Consider the following 22735-nt stretch of genomic DNA (forward strand, 5'->3'; position numbering starts at 1 on the left):
GTTTTTCATTTTACACGCTTAGGCTAGCGCCACACTTGACGGAAATTCCGTCGCGGATCTTTCGCGACGGAACGCCAATACATGTAATTACATACAAATTACAAATAGCGGGCACACTACGCGGAAGATCGGTCGTTCCGTCGCGGACGATCGGTCGCTCCGTGGCGGGACGCCGACTCTCGGATTGACTCCCGCGGAAGTTACGCGACGGAATTTCCGTCAAGTGTGGCGCTAGCCTTATCGTGTGTGGAACATTGGTTGTTTTTCAATTGCTTCGCGCCAGTATCTTTGGATACTGCGGAGGGGCGTTTTAAACTCTTATTTTATTTACTTCAATGTTGTGTACAACTACATTAAAACGTAATATCTTTAAATTAATTTAAGTGCATGGATTGTGTAGTTATTTCCAATTTACTATTAGTGTAGTTATTTAGAGTCGCGGACTTGGGTAATAATGTATGGGCATTTTTCACAATATCAAATAAAGATTAGTCACACATTTTTGGGGCACCTCTGAACTCGAGGGCGATGTGTTAAGACTGTTAGGTGTTAGAAATTAACAATGCCTTGGCAATTAGGCGGCTGGAACGGATTGCTCCATTTATTAATTATTTTCCTCCTGTGCGGAGTTAATGTAAAAAAATAATAAAATAGATGTATTTCGTACCTAATAACAACTGCAATGCTGTAGCCAAAGTAGTAAAACACGTAGAAGATCATCTTGAAGAAGCCGATAAAGATTTCCGCTGGGGACATTGTTTGGAGGTCTGCGATCCTCTGCTTGATGTTTGCTGGAGACAGCATGGTCAGGAGGAAATACATGCCGTCCTTGCAGGCCTGGATTCCACGTCTGATGGGGTCTTTACCAGCCCTGGAATGCACAAACAAGCATTAAAAATTGATCACCCTGTTTTTTAATTTATTTATAAATACACAATATTTTACATAGATATTTACAGAAAATACATATGTTACTGGAAATGTAATAAATTTGAGTTGAATAGAAGTTGGATCTGCCATGGTGAAGGACACCAACAAGTGGCCCAAGAAAGAGATCCCTGGAGGTAGCTTGTCGAGGCTGCGGGTCTCCGACTCAAATAGAACAAGGGAAAGAAGATGAGATGAATAATATTTGACGTTTACACACCTCTCCTCGTCTTCTTCACTGATGTAGGTGGTATAGGCCGCCTCTCTGTTCTTTGGTCCTCCGCCTGAGTCGTCCTGAGCCATCAGGCCTGAAGCATGGGTCATTTCAAACACCGCATCCTCGCAGAAGTTGACGAAAGCCTCGAGCTTCTCCTTGTCTCCGCCTTCTGTCACAATGCTGTAGAAGAAGGCGCGTTTGGATTCCTGAGAAGAAAAAGATGGTAACAATCAATAAATGAATCAGTGAATGAATGAATCAATGAAACAATGAATTAATTCATCCATGAATCATGAATGGTGTGGGGTCATATAAAAAAAAAAACCGATTATGTTATCAATAACCAATGGCTCGCTTAGATTCCTGCAGAAAAAAGAGATGGTAAATGTTAGATAAGTTTAAAGAACTCTTAATAGGATATCACCACATCAGGAGACACATGCAGCATCTGTTCAGAGTGTAGTAATCAATCAGTCAAACAGTGAACGAATAAATCAATCAACAATCGATCAACGAATGAAGAAGGCGAGCTTTTGAATTCTTGCGGAAGAATATGGTAAGAGTTAAATCAGTGAAAAGGACTATTAACACTGTCATCACTGAGGCGTGTAATGGTATTCACAGTGTATTAATCAATCAATCATTCATTCATTCAGTTGTTAATGTAATATAGCGTCAAGCGATACACACAACTATTTGGAGTGCATTCAACTGGTCAATCAATAAATTCAGACATAAGTATGCTTGGATTCTTGCAGAATAATATGTTAGTGTCAAAGATCTGAGAAAACCTCTACCTAGATCTACTCCAGAAAAAAAAACAGCTTTTCCCATAATCGATCGATCAACTAATCCCTCATTCAATCAATTAACCAATATTTCAATCAACCAACCAATCAATCATTAAATCAACCAATAACTCAATCACTTATTCAATCAACCAAACCTTCAATAAATAAACCATTAAATAAATCAATCATTCGATCCTTCAATCAATCAACCAATCGATCGATCAACCAAGAATTCAATCAATCAAGAAATCCTTCAATCAATCATTTAATGCTTCCATCAATCAACCAATCCTTCAATCAACTCATCCTTCAATCAACTCATCCTTCAATTAACTCATCTTTCGATCAATCAATCATTCAATCAACGGATCAATCAACCAATCTAATCCACTAATCCACAGTCAATTATTCGATCAATCAATTAATCATTAAATCAAACAAAACCCCAATCAATCATTAAATCAACCAAACTTTCAATCAACCAATCAATCAACTAATCCTTCAATCAATCATTCAATGCTTCCACCAACCAATCAATCATTAATTCCAGCAACCAATGCTTCAATCAACTCATCCTTCAATCAATTATCCAGTCGATCCATCAATCAATCATTCAATCAAATCTATCAATTCTTCAACCAATCAATCAATCAATGGATTGATCCATGACTCAGCCAACCTCGATTTGAAAACAAATGGTTCCAATATGATTTAAGATTTCCACGGCCAAAAGTATTTTTGTTATTTGTTTTTGGGGTGTTATGCCGTGTTGCGCTAACTCCTTCTATTTCTATAAGGATTTCAGAACACTTTCGAGCATGTAAACTCGGCCATCCTGACAAATCAGCGATCGCCGAGCATTTGATTGAAACTGGCCATTACTTTGGATTTGTTCCTGAAGTCCTGGGAAGACCCAAAACTCACATAGCTCGCCTAATTACGGAAGCAATCGAAATTCACAAAAATCCCATCAATATTAATAGAGACGACGGAGCTAAGCTCAATAGTTCTCGGTATCCGGTTGGTATGATGGACACTGTAACGTTGTCCGAAACGTTGGCTAAAGAAGGAGTTATAATACCCCAAAAACAAATAACAAAAATGGTTCCAATGTCGACTTTTAAAAATGCGTATAACACAGTAACAAACAAGATAAAGCAAGGGACACCTACTTTGATCTGTGGCTTCTCCCACTGCTCGATGTTGGACTCCTTGATCTCGAAGTAAACCCTCTCGATCCTCTTGGCGCCGCCCATGATCTCGATGCGACCCAAAAACGGCTCAAAGTAGTTCAAGACAGATCCGGCAGTTTCCAAGAATCTCGCCAGCCTGAAAGAATTTTTTGATTTAGAGCTAATTCTGGCATGGACAAACGGCTATCGCAGCCAGAGTTGACATACAAACAGTAAGTACTCACACGGACGCCATTGCTAGCTTACGATAAACTTCAAACTCGTTATTCGTGAAAAGTGAAATTAAAACAGAAGAAGAAAAGCAGAAAGAATTTGTTTTTCTTTAGAAGAAAAACAAATTTTGGACATAGGAAATCAATAAAGTCTTTAAAAAAATACATTTTAACTTTTCGTGTGCAATTAGTGCACCAAAATCCAGTGTTGACAGTTCTTGTTCTACACTTCTATTAATTTAATTTAAACCTTTCTTATCAATTTGTAGCCGCAATCGGTGTACCTCAAGGGTCTAATTTAGGACCGATTTTATTTTCAACTAGCTGACTATTCCCGAATATTCCAGAATGTTCCAGGATTTTATTTTATTTTATTCATTTATTTTATTCTGGAATGCTCTCGAATGTTCTGGACTGTTCTAGAAATTTGTAGATGGCAAAACTTCCAGCCCTTATATCTTCAAAAGCTCACCCTTTAGGTAAAGACGGGAACCTTCTTCATCGATGGGGGATAGAGCTACCACACCATCCCTTGATGGTACCCGGACTCGTTTCTGAGTTTTAGCAGCACACACATTGTACACTTACTTTTATAATATATATTGATTTTAACTTTATGTCACAATGGTTAAAAATAAACAAAAAATGCTACCTTGGTTCATTGGGCATATGCTCAGACAAGTTGGTCAGCAGCACAGCCAGATTGAAGCCGATTTCTTTGGCAGGTTCGTGGAACCGGTCGCAGAATCCCACATAGTCGATCTTGCCATCGTGGTTGGTCTCACAGCACATCAGAAGGAAGTCTATCTCCTCACTGGAAATAAAAAATATTAAAATTTTAAAATACCGTTGAAAAATAGAGTTAATAAAGAAATCAGACAAGATTATGAGTTAGAAAAACATAGACAATATGTTATTGGAGCGACCTGGACTCAGGATGTTTTACTATTTTGGCATCTGTTCTTACAACTGAGGTTTCACGCCGAGCATGAGCATAAAAATACTAATTTTGGTTGTGGGTCTGTCTGTGAGTGATTGCAACTGTGGTACAATGAATAAAAAGATAGATCGCATCATATTACAGTAATCGGCACGGTTGTCAACGGTTTCGCATTTTGCCTTACGTAAATAAGACACGTTTGCAAGAAAGTTATACATTTATATTATGGTGAAAATAATAACTAGAATTGACTTACGGCGTGTAACTCTTCTGTTGCTCCATCTTCTCCCTAAAGTCCTTGGGCAGGACCCAGCCATCGTTGTTCGAGTCGATCTCCATGAAGTTGGGACTAGAGGTCAGATTCTTCAGCTTCAAGAACATGTCAAAGTACTTCAGGATCAGTTCCACGTTGGAAGCGGACTCCACCAAAGTGTCAACCATCTGTTTGCCGATGGTTCCTGTAGTAAAAATATGTTTTCTTTTTTATGTTTTACAACACAAGAATCTTAACTACCAGGAGTCTGTGAAAGACTAAAGCATTCTCAATTTAGAGAATTGTCGTAAGACTGAGTAAGTGAAGGAAGTAATGACATTGTTTGGGAAGTAGGTACCTGGGTATTAAAAGCTGGCAATACTCATAATCTAAGTCACTAAACTGGATAAAGATTTAGAATAATTTTTTTTTTTTTAAAGAAAGACAAACATTCCCAGGTTACCACAGTAAGCGGAAAATTAAGCTTGTGTTGTGATGGAGGACAAATCCAGCTGAGGAATTGAACACACTACGCCTGGGTGGGACCTAAATGCGATGTGAAGTCAGCCACCAATCGGTCATTAATGCATAACTTTTTGATAGCCGCAGACGTCGCCACGACTTGTTCAAGATACCACACAGCAGAACAAATGTTCAAGCACAGTATAACAAGACAAGATATTTCAAGCAACCCAATGTATAAAAATTTAATGAATTAAAAGATTAAGACAATTTAAAGTGATAAGAACTAGAATTAGAGAAATATGAACTTGACGCTGAAGCTATGTTTTGACAGCTTTCAAATAACACTGAAGCAAGCTAAGAGTAATTTTTCTTATCACTGAAGCCAGGTACAGAATGATACCTATCAATCAATGCTGAATCTTGGTTTACAGTGGTATCACTTAACACATTCTCCGTGCGACAAAAAAGGTCCAAAATAATTAGTCTTCGAAAATAATTAAAATATTTTAATAAATTTTTTTACATGGTAACAAATAATATACTATCCTTTTGTTGAAATACCGATGTAAACGAAAGGCACGAAGATAAATATAAGAAAGAAGACTTGCATTACGATTCGATAATTATGTGCATACAGTTAGGATCTTTACAAAGAGATTGGTATATAATATTCATCTGAAAACATTGAATAATTCCTTCTTTTCTGCCACTGAAATGAGGACAGCACAAAAGAAACCGAACGGGTAGAACTACCTTTCCCGCCCAAAGTGTGTTAACAATGAAGTAAGTTGTTATTAGATTGATTTCAAATAACACTGAAACAAGTCTAAGAGTGATTTCTCTCGACACCAAAGCCAGGTTTAGACTCAGAGTTAGAGAGATAAGACGAATATTACCATTGACAACGTTTCCTTCAAGCATGGACAGCATCATGGTGATCATGTCCTTTTGCAAGTTGAGTAACTCCTTCAGGAGATCCACCTGCGAAGAGTGTTTGGACAGTTTATCCTGCATATGTGAGAACAAGAAGAGGAAACCTCCCACTGCGTCCCATAACCTGAAAACACATATTTTATTTACGCGTTACATTGTTATATAAAATTGAAACAGTATTATTAATCTAATAACACTGTCTGACAGGAGAATTATATCAGACTTGGTAATGTTATACAGAGTCATTAACAACATAATTGACAGCCCTGCCATCATCGCCACTATTAAATTCCATGTGCGGACTAGGAAAACAAGACAAAATTTAACATTCTTCTGCAATACCGACTATCAGACACACTCACTAACCAATAGGATGTATGGTATGGGCAACAAGTTTGGGGGAACTATTGATATATTTATTGACTGCATTTATATAATTAAGCGTAATCTATACCAGGGTGGAGACGACACATTACGCTATAAGCCAAAAAAAGCGTTTTATATAACATACCGCTCGCCATACAATCCCTGTATGGGACCTGTCACACGTCACACCTGACAGATGATGTGTTATAAATATGGGTGTGGCGACGAAGTTACGCCGTCACCTGGTAGCCAGGCGATATTTGAAAATGATGCAACGTCAGATCAATATACGGAGCGCAGTGATCACGCTGCTGTCATTTGTCAAGGTGACAGATCCCATACAAAGAAATGATATTCCGCGGCAGTTCCCCAGTTGATCTGACCCCCTCTTCTGAGGAAGATTATAGCCTAGTGTGACACCTCAACATATAATCTGCATAGGCCACTACAAATAAGCGTTGTTGCATATAGCGTAATGTGTCTTAAGGTCTTAGGTAATGTAGTTTTAGTAATTTATCTTATATGTAGTATAACTAACTAACTAATCACAGATAATATTGATAAAAAATGTATTGTAAATTGACAGTTTTAAGGCACTGGGCCCCTTTTCTGGTAAGGTTGACGGAAATGAAGAGGGACGAGAAAGGTGAAGAGCGTACCTGGAATGGGCCAAGGCCTGCTGATTTTGCGTACAGGGTCCCTGGATGACTTCAGTGAGGGTGTTGAACACTTGACTCGCCACTCCTATCGCTTTGAAGAAGTTTGCCTTACCAGCGGGATCGATAAGTTCCTGTGAAAGTCACAAACAAATTATTAAATAATTTACTTTATTTCTATATACTGGTTTTCATGCTTGTACTGCAAAGCTTCAGGGGGTGACTGAGAAATTTACACCGCCTATTTTTGGGTTATCATGCCAGTGATATCTGCCCTGATGATGGACACTGTAAAGCTGTCCGAAATGTTGGCTAAAGAAGGAGTTATCGCAACACGGCATAACACCCCAAAAACAAATAACAAAAAAAAAAAAAAATTAGATATAGTATAGGTCCTAATACGCTTCCCTGGGGGACACCGTACTTAATTGGTAGAGTTTTGCCCTTATTTATTAATTTATCTCTTTTGGCTTAAGATAGAGGAAGTGCAAAAAGGCTTAATAACCTACAAATAAATTACAAGATAATAATAACAGTTGACAAAACCAGCAAAATGATAAAAACCAGTCATAAGTGAGAATAATCACTTGATGAAACCAACCAGTTGATGAAATTGATAAATTGTTGAAACCAATCATCTGATGAAATCAACCAGCTGTTGGAACCAATCATTTGATGATACTAAACAGTTGATTAAATCCAAAAACTGATGACAACTGGCTGGTTCATGCAATGAAAAAAGAAACCAACCAATTGATGTAACCAACAAGTTGATGAAACCAACCAATTTAATGAAAGTAATTATTGATGAAACCAATAAGTTGATGAGAATAATCACTTGATGAAACCAACCAGTGGATAATATTGATTAATTGTTGAAACCAACCATCTGATGAAATCAACAAGCTGTTGGAACCAATCACTTCATGACACTAAACAGTTGATTAAATCCAAAAACTGATGACACCAGCCAGTCAATGAAAACAGCCAATTGATGAAACCAAATAGTTGATGAAACAAACCAGTTGAAGAAACAAACCTTGCTGGAGTAATGCCAGTAGAAGTCCATGATAGACTCCTGGAGTCTCAGCAAGTAATCCACAGTACAGATGACTACGTTGACAGTTGTAGTATTTCCAGCTTGCGTCCTCAGGTAGTTCTGCCATTCTGTAAGGAGATTAACAATTGGTAATCAATATTTATAAAATATTAAAGAACACCATAAGTTGGTGAAGAAGATGAACTCACCAAGGTTGTGACCCTCGCAGGTGAGTTGTATGAAGCGGAAAAGGGCGCAGGTGAACTCTGCATCGTGCATGTTCTTCTCTCCCGCCGCCCCCTCCAATCCCACGCCAAGACCTGCAAATTGCAACAATAACATGTTATTCTGTTTTGAAACACATGCAGTCTTACTTCTGCTCGGGTTAAAATTGTTAAAATCATGCAAATTTTTTTTAGACTTGCACCATTTGTTCCAAAACTCAAAAACACGGTCATTTTCGCATTTCGTGTTTTGTTGCTAACATTGACCCGGTCTGTTATGAATTGCTTCGAAATCCGGTCAATTCGATTATGCATTCCATATTTACTTTGGTAAATCGATATTTTGATTTAAAATACTCCTCTAATAGTGCTGCAAATGGGTATTACTGCTTTTTTACATTTTCATTGCGTGACAGATCAATATTTGTCAACCAAATTGATAACAGAGTCCACGATCCCCGTCTTACTACGATCGTAATACGTCCCTATACTTAAGATTTGGGCGGTTTAAAAAAATGTCAATTGCTAATACTGTTGTATTACGGCTGGTATACGCAGTACACATGGGCGTGATTATGAGTAACGTTTTCTACTAACCCGTTCTTATCCCCCCGTATTATCTATTATGAGTTAGACGGCTTATATATTTGAAATTAGTTAGCTGTGCTAAACCCAGATGGCACTAGTAGTATTAATTCAGAACTGCCGATATTACAGAGATCTGCCCGCTGCCCCTCAAAGTCAAGTTCAGAGAAAGATTCCTACAGTCATATAATTTAGACATTGGGCCTACTTCAATATAATTTTGTCCATAAAAGACTTGTTTTGCCTATTTCTTGTAGTTTTATTTAGAAGAGCTATCCAAGATTCCGGAAGACAAACAATACATAAGTATTAATGATTTAAAATAGTGTTTGATGTAATGTGTACCTTCAGCTTTTGTGTTCCTCTCAAAGGCGTCAAGATCCAATACCGAACAAGAGTTCATCAGGCCGGCTATGGACGTGAAGAATCCAACGTCTTTCTTTTCTTTGAGGTGGTTCAGCATTCCCTGGAATTATAAACAATGTTAAACACCTGGGAAAAGAAATAGATAATTAAAACATTGAAGGAGTAACACATGAACAGAAGACTTGATGCCTGATACTCAAACCATACTAAATAGCCATTCGTTCCGCCAATTTCCATAATTGAGCCCTTATGCGTAAAAACAGCTGTTTTCGTGCAGATTACGCACATGGGAAAAACCGTTTTAAAATCTAACCATAGATGACAGTAGCCTATAAAGATGGCCGGTAGCCGGTCAAGACAAGTCTGCCATTACATAGAAATTGACAGTTTGTGCGATCGGCCTTTGGCATATTTGTCATTAACGTGATATTGGTGATAAAGTTTTATATCTGCAACTTGTAGATGTCAGAACTTTAAAACATTTGTTAATAATACGAATAAAATATATTGTTTTAAGGAAAAATGGCGTTATTTTTTTTTCTTTAATATTTTTTGTACTCAAAACCTTTGGATAAATTGAATAAAATAAATAAAACGTGTTGTTTATTTATTTTATTACATTTAAATTTATTTTTTAGCAAAGTTAGCAGTCCACAATGGAGAGCTGGTACCTACCCTGATGTATGGAAGTGAGGCATGGAACTGGCAGAGAAAGGATGGAAGATTGAATGCTGTTGAAATGAGATCCCTGAGGCATATGTGTGTAAAACCATGTATGAACGAGTGAGAAATGTGGAGATAATGAGTAAGATTAAGAAAGGGACACTTAGATGGTTTGGGCATGTAGAGCGAATTAGCAAAGAAAGGAGTGTAAGGAGGATATATGATGAAAATGCGAATGATAGCAGAAGTCGGGGATGCCCGAGAAAGACATGGCACGATCAAGTGAATCAGATACTCGAGTCGGGCCATGTCAAGAGTCAGAATAATAGAAGAGTATGTATGAGTGTGAATGAGGCAAGATGTGTGTCACAAGACCGAGTTGTTTGGCGGTCCGTCCTCTCTGCCTACCCCTGCAGAGAAACAGCGTGATGGTTAGTTAGTTAAATTTATTTGTCTTTCAATGTGTATATGCTTACGAAACGTTTAACAGCCAATTTCTATAAACTAACTTTTTCACAGAACTTTATTTTTCCGCACAATGCTCAATTGCAGATTTTAGATGATCAAAGATGGTCCCTTACCATTTGAATATCGATATTGCCGCCCCGCAGCACGCTGATGCCCAGCTCCAGGGTCATCATGACCATCTCGCTAGGGATGCCTTTGGAAGCGGAGATGTGAAGTAAGACCATCTCGGCGACACCGCGGTTGGCGAGGCGGGCCTGGTGGAAGAGAAGTTTCTGTTTCTCCATCTCTTGTTCCTGAGGAAATTAACATTTCATTAAATATTACTTTTTTATCTAACTTGATTATCTAAAGTTGGTTGTTTACAGGTGAAAAATATAATAAGCAGTAATTGTTGATTGAAGTACTAGTACATATTGAATTATTTGGCGGGTTGGGAATAAGCGGACGTAGCTAAGTGGTCCAGAGCACCTGACCGGACATCAGAAGGTGCGGGTTAAATTCCCATCGGCGTCATTTATTTGTACTCGGGAGATATTTTCAATTTGTATGGGTATTTCAGGCGACTAATGATTGCTTATAATAATTTGTTATCCTTTGTGCTATGCACAAAAAAACCTTGTCTTATAAACATTAGTTTATCATAAGAAAAAATTATGTTTGTTATTACTCCTTTGATGACATCCGTGGTAGAAAGGTTTTCGCCTTGGTTCTTGTGATTGTTTGAGCTACATAGCATAGATGGCTCTGCTCTAGTGCTAGTTAGGGCTTATACAGTTCTTTAAGAGATGTCTCTAGTGTATAGGTTCGCCCCTAGCAATTAGGTTTTTACTAACAGAGACATTTTGAAAGCCGAACAGAGAGGAAGTTGGCCTCCAGGCCGTCCTATACACTCATTCCAAATTTATAAGAGTTTCTGGTCGAAAGAAAGACAAAGTGTTTCGTTGTGAGGAAGGCGTTAGTATTTAATACCAGATAAAAACCCGCTGTTGGGGTTTGAAAACTTCAACAGTTCTTTTTGAAAATAACAGAGGGCGCCACATCCGTCTACAACAATTCTAAACTGTACAGTCATTCAGATAATAATATTATGAGATTTCAAGAATCACCCAAAACAGTAATGATCCCAGATAAAGTGCGTTCAAATCATAACCCCAGCAAATAATGATACATTTCATTACTGTGATTTTTTTTCACACAGAATTTTAAAAAGAGTCAGATTATAGCTCTGAAGACCATGTTTTTCTGTCAATTTTGCTGTTTTCTTTAACAAATTTTAGAAAATAAATAAAGTTATAATGATTATACTTTACCATTAATTTGTTAATAGTCCTCTTTGAAAGCGTAAACATACAAATTAACATTAAAAACACTTGAATTAATTACATACTGTTAATTTAATATAATGACTACCTAATTACAATATGAAACCAACACAGGTTTATTGGTAAATTAAAAAAAATTGTTGTGTTTAAAAGCCTTTGTCACACTTTTACATAATCATTTCGGTGAATGACTTAAGGCCGTTGTTCCCAACTTTTAGATCATTCAATCTGAGGCTCCAATCAGCCAAGCCATTTATTCAGTAATGCTCAATTCGCCTGTTTCCAAACATCTTTATCCTCGATAATCTTAAGTGGCCCCGCCCACTTTCATATACAATAAAATGACATCAAAGTAAAAACTTTCAATGTTAAATTAATATTGATAATTTAATATTTTACTTATTATTAATACAGATAATTTGTTTTAAGTACCGTAAAAAATAAACTGACATTTTATATTTTTTAACAAATGCATGTAATTCCATTAAAAATAAAGCATTAGCAAGACTTTAATTAATGCTGCGTAAATACATTTATACAAATTTGACGATTGATGTTTTTCCTCCGTGTGTTAACATGAAACTTGGACAAAATAGAAACCAAAAAGGAGCAAGAACTTTACGCAGAATGGGAAAATGTATATTTTAGAGTTTACAACATTATCTGGCATTCAAAATGGCGTTTTTGACAATCGAAAACGGTTAAAGAAATCGTTGTCAATCGCTGTCACTGCCTGTGTAACTCGATATTATCGTCCATTACGTTTGGCCATTCCGCAATATCTATTATAAATATTATCATTAATATCTTCATCTTCACTGTCCATATTAATTTGATACTAAAAATAATAATAAAATTGGCAATACGCAATATGAAAAAGAATGCATGAACCAAATGATGTTCAACATTTTGCTGTCATTTTTCACTCTGTTGACACTTTTTATAACTAAACCTTTTACTGAGCTAGAGGTTAATCCAGCTGTTTGGTTCCTCTAGCTTGATAGGAGAGTTGAATTGGGAAGAGCGTAATTGTGCATTTGAGGAATGCTGAGCCAAAGATTCGGTTCAACAGTTGATCAGTAGGATTGGGAACAACGGCTGTTAGATTAGATTAGGTTAGGTAAGGTTAGATAGGAGATTCAGGAGGATGTTAGGACCTGCAGCCATGGACTTAAATAGACACATTTCTTTTTTTGGATGAACCCTTCGGAACCGGTGCTTAGTCGGAAAACACACCAAATGCGTGCCCAACATTTGTCACCCTGTGTTTCCGCCCTCCTACAATATTCACTCCATCCACACAGCATCATCAAAGATGACATAGTCCCTAAGGGAAACTATTTTCCTCAGGGCCTTCAGTGTGAAGTTAGTGTAGAATTTTTTTTAATGAAAAATGCATAAAAAAGTGAAATTAGTAAAAAATAAAAGTTCTTACGTGTATACTGGCACCCCCTTCCTCGTCTCCTTCTCCTCCACCATCACCTTCCCCTTCTTCTTCTTCTTCTCCGCACGACTTGGCAACGATGAAGGCGTACGACATGTAAAGCGGATCTTCCTGTAATATTTAATAACACGTTTAGCTATTTTAATGCGACAAAACTGTTTCAAGTTTCAGAACCACTTTCAAACAATCCATTAAAAAGAAAACATGTTTATTTAGATTAGATTAACTACACACAAGAAGAAATGAGGAAAATAATTCCAATCTCATAATTGGGGATGCTGTGTGAAGGAAAAAAGGTATAAAGAGTGGATAGAAATCTGCAGGTCAGTGTGTCCAGGAGTTGGCAATGCGTTGAGTCAAGAGAGTGCAAATGGTCTTCCTCATACGGCATCTCCCGATCTGGCCAGCTAAACAGCTGGTGTGCAGACACGCATGCCGCCAAGACCTGAAACAATCCCCACCCCATGAACCTGGGCACCACTGTTAAGTCACCAAATGTAGCAAACCACTTGGGGTGACTTATGGCAGAGGTGTTGGTTCCAATGAAAGGTTTTCGTGGCGACGGTACCCATATCTGCAAAATTGGACTGGAACACGGTTTAAAGTCAAGTCTGCATGAGTTGAAATCTCTACTTAGTGTACTTGGATGTCACGAAATAAAGGGTTTTCCAATAAGAGGTGTTATTTTGAAAAGCCCGCTATTTCGGTAGATGTTATTTTGAAGCTATTATTTTTTGACATTTTCCAAGTAGAAACTATGCCATTAATAAAAATGGAACGATACACGCTTCAACAACGCATTGAAATTATTAAAATTCACTTGAGTGAATCAAATGCAAATCATCTTGAGTGATGAGGCCCATTTCCACCTCGGTGGCTTCATCAACAAGCAAAATTGTCGCATCTGGGCTCGGAAAACCCAAGAGTTATTGTTGAAAAGCCTCTTTATCCTCAACGTGTGACTGTTTGGTGCGGTTTAAGGTCCGGCGGAGTCATTGGACCTTACTTTTTCGAAAATGAGACTGGAGCAACAGTTACGATGAATGGATTGCGCTATCGAGAGGATGATTAATGATTTTTTATGGTCGGAATTGGATGGTATTGATCTGGACAACGTTTAATTTCTACAAGACGAAGCTACGTGCCACACAAGCAACGAAACCATTGATCTTTTACGATTGAATATCAAAATAACACCTCTTATTGGAAAACCCTGTACTAATCAAATGACATTTTTTGTTCTCACGCACAGGCCGCGGCACTTTTGGACAACCTAACCTGCAAAGCTCCCGAACGTTCCGTCATGGCACCTCTGCAAAAGGTGGTCACTAGTTGGGTAAGTGGATCTGGTTTGCCTTCTTCTTCTTGTGCCTCAGCCTTCTTTAGCTCTGCATCTTCAAATGATTGCTGAAAACAGAAAAATACAACAATTGTGTTTAATATTGTAATATTTTATTACATCGTTAGTGGTTTATAGAATCATAATTCTTGTAAAAAAAACCATTAAATCGTGTAAATTGCATACTTAAGTCGTTGTGTGTTGAAATTAAACAGAGTTATGTTGTGGAAATATAACAATAATTGTGATCATATAATTTAACCTATTTTTTTAATTTTTTTAATTATTTATTAACTTTCAAAAATACATTTTTTTTACAATTAAGTCCCGTTAAACTGATTGATATCAGTTTGTCAACGGTTTCTTTTAACATTTACTTTTTAAATACATATACAATTTTAACAAGTACATAAAATATACACATAATTACATTAGTACAAAAAAATTCTTTCACATAACCATTTTTTTAACATACATTTCCTTCTGTGAGTCAAATCACAGCTTTTTATTGAGTTTGATAACACGTTGTAAATTATTGGAACGAGGTATTCTAGAGTTCTTTGACCGTATTTATTCAGGTATCTGGGAACTACAAGTCCATCGTTTGCAATTAATTTTGTATTATCAACATGTGTCACTATTTTATTATGTTCAGATTGAGATGTATGCTGACTCGCAATTTTAAGCCACAATAAGCACGAACAGATAATAAATTTACAGAATTGTATAGTAATGACTTTGGTACGTCATTTCTTTGTTCGTATTTAAGTGATTAATATATGACCAACACCATCAGAGGATAAGACTTTTTCCATCTCTCCTCATTTTCCCAGTGATTTTAACCCGATTGAATGAACTTCTATTTTCATTTAACCGCCTTTCTGGCATTAAACAAATTGACTTGCTTACTTTTTAAGATCAGATATTTTTAATGATAATTTCATACTAGTCCTGGGTCGAACGTGACCAACCCAATCATTGTAATCCGCTTTGCACGAAGATGTCGTCTCCCACCCGGCATGCCGCTTGAAGTTCCGAAAGCCCTTCTGGGCTCAAGGAGAGAGGCTACTCCGATATCTCTCACCCCAGAAGATAGGTGGAAACTTGAGTGGCAAACGGCCAAAGTGGGAAATGCCCATCTCATACCTCACCGAGAGACAGCCTGGGTTCTCATTGCCTCGCAAAATCTGGTCCGCCATCAATAGGTTAAGGTGCTCCCATAGCCGCTGTGCCCACACGATGCACAGATGGGGCCTTAAAGAGTCAGCGATGTGTGAATGTGGTGCGGTGCAGATCACCGAACATGTGGTCAACGAATGCCCGCTCCATTCATTCCCAGACGGGATTTATGAGGTCCACATGGCGACGCCTGAGGCCCTAGAATGGCTCGCAGACCTAGATGTCCCCCTCTGACCCCCCCACCATACGAAAGAAGAAGAATTGTAATACGCCCACGCACCTCTAATGAGCGATCACCTTATCAAAAAAGATTCCATCGACAGCATTCGTGTACCGTGATGGTGCCGGTATGGTGAGCAACCATAGACGTATGAATTTTGTAGACCAGACATTTGGAATCTCGTTTATGCAACAGACAAATAGAGATGGTAGATACCAGAAATCTAAAATACGCTCTCATTTATCTATTACCTAGACCGGGTGACCGGTACTCGTGTCTCAAGTATAACGGGTACTTACAAGCGGTCGCACATCGATCTCTCTTCTCTACTCTATCACATTTTCTCCATGTGTGTCTTCGATCACTTAGCCAGTAGGTCGTTATAAAATGATTGATCGATCCAGCTCTATTTTATACAGCTAAAACAATAAATTGTTTGTCTTACCGTCAGGTCTTCGATCATGATTTCTTGGCCAACGTTTTCTTCCTGCAGCCACAGCTCGAAGTATGTACGTGTAAATATGTTGCAAGCGCGATGTCTGAAACACAAGTCTTAAGCTTAATTTTTATATTTTAATCAAGTGTCAATGAAAGTGATTCATTAAATAAACAATGTGACTTAACTTTTACAAGTCATTTTTAGTTGAGATCATGTTTGAATTAAATTGAAATAATAAAAAATTTGTAAATAATTTTATAAGAAAGCAAAAAAGTTAATCAAGTGAAACTGTTACAGATAATCTTAGGAATAATACTGTAGTTTTTAAAAGTTGTTTCCTTTATGCGTTCATAAAATTCTATTGAAAAAATATTTTTTTTAGTAGTTTGCGTTTATATTTTTTATTGAGTAATTTATTTTTTTATTTGTATTCTACTCAAGCGAAACGATAGGAAAACCTTCAATTTATCTAAAACATATTTTTTGGTATTCATAATGTACACCAATTCGTTATAAAGATTAATCAAAATGGTGATTTGGCATTAAGCTTCGCCTTAAGTGCCCGTAAGAACGTTTCGTTTCTGAATGGTGGTCATTCACCAGGGCGATGCTGACAGTATCTTCCACTCAATTAACTATCTTAAGTCTCTTTAAGTGCGTGAAATGTCTCCGAGTGTCCTAAAGTGCCCTTAAGTGTCCTTAAGTGTCTTTACGTGCCCTTAGATGTCTTTGAGTGTCCTTAAATGACATTAAGTGCCCTCATGTGTCTTTAAGTTACCTTCAATGTTCTTAAATACCTGTAAGTGCCCTTAGGTATCCTTTCGTATACATGTCTTTAAGAGCCCTTAAGTGTTCTTAATATCTGACGCCTCTTAAGTGTAGTTCAACATCCTTAAGTGCCACTTACCTGCTCATCTTGTAGAGCGGGGTGGCCCGCAGGCAGGCCATGGCCGCCCGCTTCCTGGCAGCGCACAGAAGTCTCCCCCAGTGCGAAATCCTTTTCTTAGGCCTCGCTGCCTAACACAACCATGCTTTGTTAGTATTGTCACACTCATCATTCTGTTAACATCAAACATGCAGTTTTTCAATTAAATTCAATTTTAATAACATTACAAAATCGTTGTCCATTCGCAAGTTCGCAAAACGTCTTGAGCGATGGCTTGCCATAATGTGCAAAATTTATTGAGCCCCTAAAAATATGTTATAAACGGTGACATCTAGGTGGATCCATTAGCTTAAAACTGCAGTATACAGTTCATATGTTTCTATAATTAATATTCTGAGGAAAGATTTTAATTAAATCGAATGACCGAATCGAAAACCAAACACCCATCGCTCCAGTGGTTAAGACATTTTTAACTCTTTGCACGCGGCCGTATCAACTGTTGTAACGGCAAAAAGTCTATACTCACACGCGACCGTATCAACACAGTTGATACGGAAACTTTGACGGCCGATATTCCAGCGCTCTTTCGTCATAAATGTATTTCTTGCTCACTTGGATATTCGTAGAACTATCACGATGCTGACATCTACAAGAATTTCAAGTGCGCCTCTTCGCGCCTTTTAGTCCTTTAGTTTACATTTTTGTCAACGGATGGCGTTAGTACTAGTATGTAATTCACAACTTTTCATAACTAAAAATGATAAGTGATCATGGTGTCCCACTTGTGTCTATCACCTAAGTACACACACGCCGAGTGAATGGCGGGACCACATTCAAAAGATACGGTACGTCTTTGTATGAAATTTTATGTTTTTGTTTTTATAAACATCTAAGAGTGTTGACACACAAGGATTTGTTTTCATATTGTGGAGAATAATCTGTTCTGTCTATATAGTCTAATAAATCATGCCAGAATGCTATAATTTGACATTTAATTGCGTGCGTAGGTATTTGAAAATATGCACCGCGTACGGGTATAGATAAAACGGAGCAAATTAACGCGTTAAAAAGGTTAAATAAACTTAATATTATATAGCAGAATTATAGCAACAATGCTTGCCATTTCAAAACAGCTTCATTGACATTAAATATGTCGATATTCGAATTGATTTTGTTCAACAGCAAGATAGCCTTCACCACCGGCATTATCATTGAAAAGTTAGTCCTGCAAGCCGGAAGACAAAACAGTCTATGCTGTGGTTGACGGAGATAATCATTGGGAACATAGGATTAATGTTTTCCATGATAGCCGAGTTTTCGAACCCATCCATGAATCGGTCCGAAGAAATGAAAGTCAGTAGGATTGAGTTACGGGAAGTAGCCATACATGAGATGAAAAAGGACTCTGAATGAATATGACAGGAGCTGGAATCAATCTCAGTTATTGTATTTGATGTTACATTCATTCAAACACCACCATCTTACTTATTAAGCCCGGTTTAAGACCGTTTTACTTACATCGTAGTAAAAATCAAGTTTTTCACTATACCGACTTGCACAATATTTACACTGCGATTACGAGTGAGGGGGTTAATGTCATGGTGTTTGAAAGAGAAAGTACGAAAACAGTGTGCAATATAGTTGTGAATGAGGAATACTTGGAGCAGGTGGATGAGTTTGTGTATTTGGGAAGTATGTTCTAGAGAGATGGGAAGGCTGACAGAGATATTGAAAGAAGGGTAAATGCAGGTAACTCCATTAATGGAAGACTGAACGTAGTTGGCGCTAACAAAAAATTGTCCAAAAAAGCGAAGCTAGCAGTCCACAATGGAGTGCTGGTACCTACCCTGATATACGGAAGTTAGGCATGGAACTGGCAGAGAAAGGATGAAAGTAGACTGAATGCTGTAGAAATGAGATCCCTGAGGCGAATGAGCGAAGAAAGGAGTGTAAGGGGAATATACAATGCAAATGTGAATGTTAGCAGAAGTCGGGGACGCCCGAGGAAGACATGGCACGACCAAGAGATTCAGATACTTCAGTCGGGCCATGTCAAGAGTCAGAATAATAGAAGAGTATGTATGAATGTGAATGAGGCAAGGGGTGTGTGCCAAGACCGAGTTGTTTGACGGTCCGTCCTCTCTGCCTACCCCTGCGGAGAAACGGCGTGATGGTTAGTTAGTTAGGGTGTATGTCAATCCACCAAGGTAGGTAAAATAGAAACAAAAAGTCATTTTTGTTTTGATTTTGGAATTAGTTAATCTTTTCCCCGCGGCGGCTGACTTTAGTCATTTCTTCAAATCGTTTGCACCACGCGGCGGCTGACTTTAGTCATTTTCAAGTTTCGACTTCGTTTTCCAAGCACATGTATACCGTATTCGTTCGAAATTTATTTTAAAAATAAGAATATTCATTTGTGTTGCGACATCTCTGAGAATTTGTATATACTACTTCATTGTTTATCTTATAAAATTAATAAAACCGAGAGCCCGGCGATTGCCGACAGTCACAGTTTTGAAACACGCGCGAAAAGAAGCTAGTGTCTCTGGCGTGAACCCCGTACCAATCGTAATAAGACTTGTGCGTCGATATCCACTTTGAATTTTTTTAATTTTGTTGTGTACATAATTATTTTAAAGTGAATAATTCGATTTAAAAATATTTTGTTTTGTGTTTGTGTTTTGTATTACGTTCCTGTTGCATATGAATTTAAAAAAACTTTTTTTAACAACCCTCAAAATGTCGAAACGTGGCCTATCTGATATTGAAATATATGAAACAATATTAGATGCGGATAGTGATTTTGAAATAAATGATGACGACACAGATATTGTTATTGATGAGCAATATGAAAGTGATACCTCAATGCCGTCAGTTCAGCCATCAACTTCTTCTGCTGAACCTTTGACTTTGCCATCTCACCCCAGTACTTCATCAGAACAGACATCAAATGTTATTCCTGAAGAAATAGTTAACAATTGGAGTACAGGCCCTTTTATACCAATTGTTTATGAATTTGATGACTTCTTGTCTGGAGTTAATCCGTCTACATTACTTTCAGATAATTCAGAAGAAGTTGCATATTTTGAATATTTTTTAAATAATGAGATAATGGAGAAAATTGTTGAAGAGACTAATAAATTTTATCTGGCTGTTATTGAAAAGGGACCACCATCCAAACATTCTCGCCTCAACAGATGGGTGGAGACATCGGTTAAAGAAATGTATATTTACTTTGCTTTGACTATGTTAATGACCAGAAATCGTCATCTGACGATAGAAGAGCATTGGTCTACCGATCCTTTGATGTCAAATAACATATTTGGAAAAACCATGCCAAGGGATCGGTACGAGATTTTACATAGAATTTTACACTTCTGTGATTCTAGAACACAAATCCCTGGTGAAAAATTGCATAAAATTAAAATGTTAGTTGATCACACCAGAAAAATCTTCAAAGAGACATTGGTACCCGAAGAAAACTTGTGCATCGACGAAAGCATGATTCTTTTTAAGGGTAGGTTAGCTTTTAAACAATATTTACCTTCTAAACGTCACCGTTTCGGAATAAAAATGTTTGTCATGTGCGATTGTAAAACTGGTTTTGTTTTAGACTTTATTATTTACGTTGGTGAAGGTACGGACATAACAGACAATCAGTGCCTTGGCGTTTCGGGAGCTGTCGTAAAAACATTGCTCGAAAATTATTTAGGTAAAGGACATAATCTTTGGGTCGACAACTGGTATAGCAGCCCAAAACTATTTGATTTTCTTCATAGCAAGAAAACTAATGCTTGTGGAACAGTGCGCAAAAATAGAAAGACCATGCCAAGTTTCGAAAAATTAAAAAAGGGGAAAATAGAGGCAAAACACCGTGGACCACTGTTAGCTTTAAAATGGCAAGATAAGCGTGAAATTCATATGATCACAACTATACACGACAGCTCTTCATCTCCAATAGGAAGAGTTAACAGGGAAACAAATGAACCAATATTTAAACCAAAATGTATCTTGGATTACAATTTACATATGGGCGCAGTCGACAAAACCGACATGATGTTGAGCAGTTTGAAATACATGAGGAAGTCAATAAAATGGTACAAAAAAGTGGTTTTCCATATGATAGATCTTTATTTATTAAATTCGCACACGCTCTTCAACAAGGTTACCGGAAAAAATACTACATTAGCAGATTTTCAATTGAAAGTTATAAGACAATTAATAGAAAAATACAGTGAACCATCTCAATTTACGTCACGTTTTTCTGATGATCCACTCCGTTTGTCAGCCAAAGGATTAGCAAAACACATGCCAGACATAATACCCTCAACGGCAAAACGTGCAAACCCATGTCGGCTGTGTCGTGTATGTACCAACTCCAAACTGAAAACTAAAGTAAAAAAATATTCAAAATACATGTGCTCAGAGTGTAATGTGACATTATGTGTTTACCCATGTTTCCGTATTTACCACGAAAAAAAAAACTACTAACCTTTTTAAAAATTATAAGTGTATTTTTGTATATATTTTTTACTATTGTCGTGAGTGTACCTTCATATTATTGCAAATTTATCGCAGTGAAAACAATATATAATAATTTCACAGCATAAACGTCAATAAAATGTCAACTAAAGAAAAACTAAGTGAAGTCAGTGAAAAAAGGAATATAAACTAAAAGCAGAGCGTCAGCGCAGTGGCCATCCTAAGGACTCATATTTCTCTACACAAGTAGGTAGGTACCTATATGTTACATCGTACGTCGCTACAGTCGGCCATGAGAGGGATTCTTTGTTTCGGTTGAAATCACTTAGTGTGTTTATATTAACACAATTATGGCATTATCTTTATTTCAGTTTATCTCAAGTGAATGTTTATTGATACTTCGATGTTGGAGGAAGATTTTATGATAGTTAATAATTCAGATTATGATTTTGTTTACATAAAATGGTCGATATGAAAATAACATTCGACAAAAAATTCATAAACAAAAAATGTGCCGCGTGGGGGCAACCGCTTAGGTATAATTTTTTAGCGGGTAAAAGGTTAAGGTAATTAGTTAGTTAATAGTTAAGGTTAATTAGTTAGTGATAAATTAGGCGTTATTATTTTCAAAGTTGTTAATCTTAAATCAAAGAGCGAAAACAAATTATGGACAGGCATGTAGAGAGATCAGTCTTAATAATTTATTGGATGTAAATTCGTCAAACAGCGACATTATTAAAGGTATAATTAATGTCTACAATTCCTACAACAAAACATGTACAGCAAATAACACAGTAAGAAAGAAAAGCATAAAACAATGTACTATCAAACAACAAAAATAACAGAAATAATAGAAACATAAAATAAACCTTGTAAGTGCGTGAAGTGACAAGTGTCTGAAGCACTGAATGACGGCGCGTTTTCTCTGAATAGAGACGCAACTGCGGTATACATTCTTGCTCTGCTGTTGCGGGTGGTCAATCTACATGGGAATTAAATAAATAAATAATAATTGTGCGATAAACTTTAAGCATTCAATGTATCTATATCTCTGTGTGTTTGTGTGTGTTGCCGTCGGCTTGACGAGCTTTTCCGTGTGTGAGTTTTGCTCTGAAACGGGTAGAGC

The 22735-nt window shown here is 37.2% G+C and overlaps 1 protein-coding gene across 15 annotated transcripts in view; it reads right to left on the reverse strand.

Moving 5' to 3' along the window:
• The window catches only part of RyR (Ryanodine receptor), a 298251-nt gene that overhangs the window by 24393 nt on the left and 251123 nt on the right, over nt 1-22735 (reverse strand). For 10 of the 15 annotated variants that reach the window (XM_089649711.1, XM_089649709.1, XM_089649710.1 and 7 more), the window contains 15 exons: nt 22479-22591; nt 16248-16341; nt 14343-14471; nt 13056-13175; nt 10412-10591; nt 9147-9267; nt 8202-8312; nt 7993-8120; nt 6957-7087; nt 5895-6055; nt 4537-4738; nt 3993-4154; nt 3108-3264; nt 1148-1350; nt 668-871 (listed from right to left, as the gene is read on the reverse strand). In XM_089649711.1, coding sequence (XP_089505837.1) covers nt 668-871; nt 1148-1350; nt 3108-3264; nt 3993-4154; nt 4537-4738; nt 5895-6055; nt 6957-7087; nt 7993-8120; nt 8202-8312; nt 9147-9267; nt 10412-10591; nt 13056-13175; nt 14343-14471; nt 16248-16341; nt 22479-22591 — 2216 coding nt within the window. Of the gene's footprint in view, nt 1-667; nt 872-1147; nt 1351-3107; nt 3265-3992; nt 4155-4536; nt 4739-5894; nt 6056-6956; nt 7088-7992; nt 8121-8201; nt 8313-9146; nt 9268-10411; nt 10592-11608; nt 11630-13055; nt 13176-14342; nt 14472-16247; nt 16342-17148; nt 17259-22478; nt 22592-22735 lie in introns of all 15 variants that reach the window. The other 5 variants (XM_089649715.1, XM_089649706.1, XM_089649717.1 and 2 more) reach the window with 2 other exon arrangements.

Source organism: Hesperophylax consimilis, chromosome 30 (genome assembly GCF_061612785.1).
Source record: "Hesperophylax consimilis isolate HC1 chromosome 30, BYU_Hcon_1.0, whole genome shotgun sequence".
Taxonomy (NCBI): Eukaryota; Metazoa; Arthropoda; class Insecta; order Trichoptera; family Limnephilidae; genus Hesperophylax; species Hesperophylax consimilis.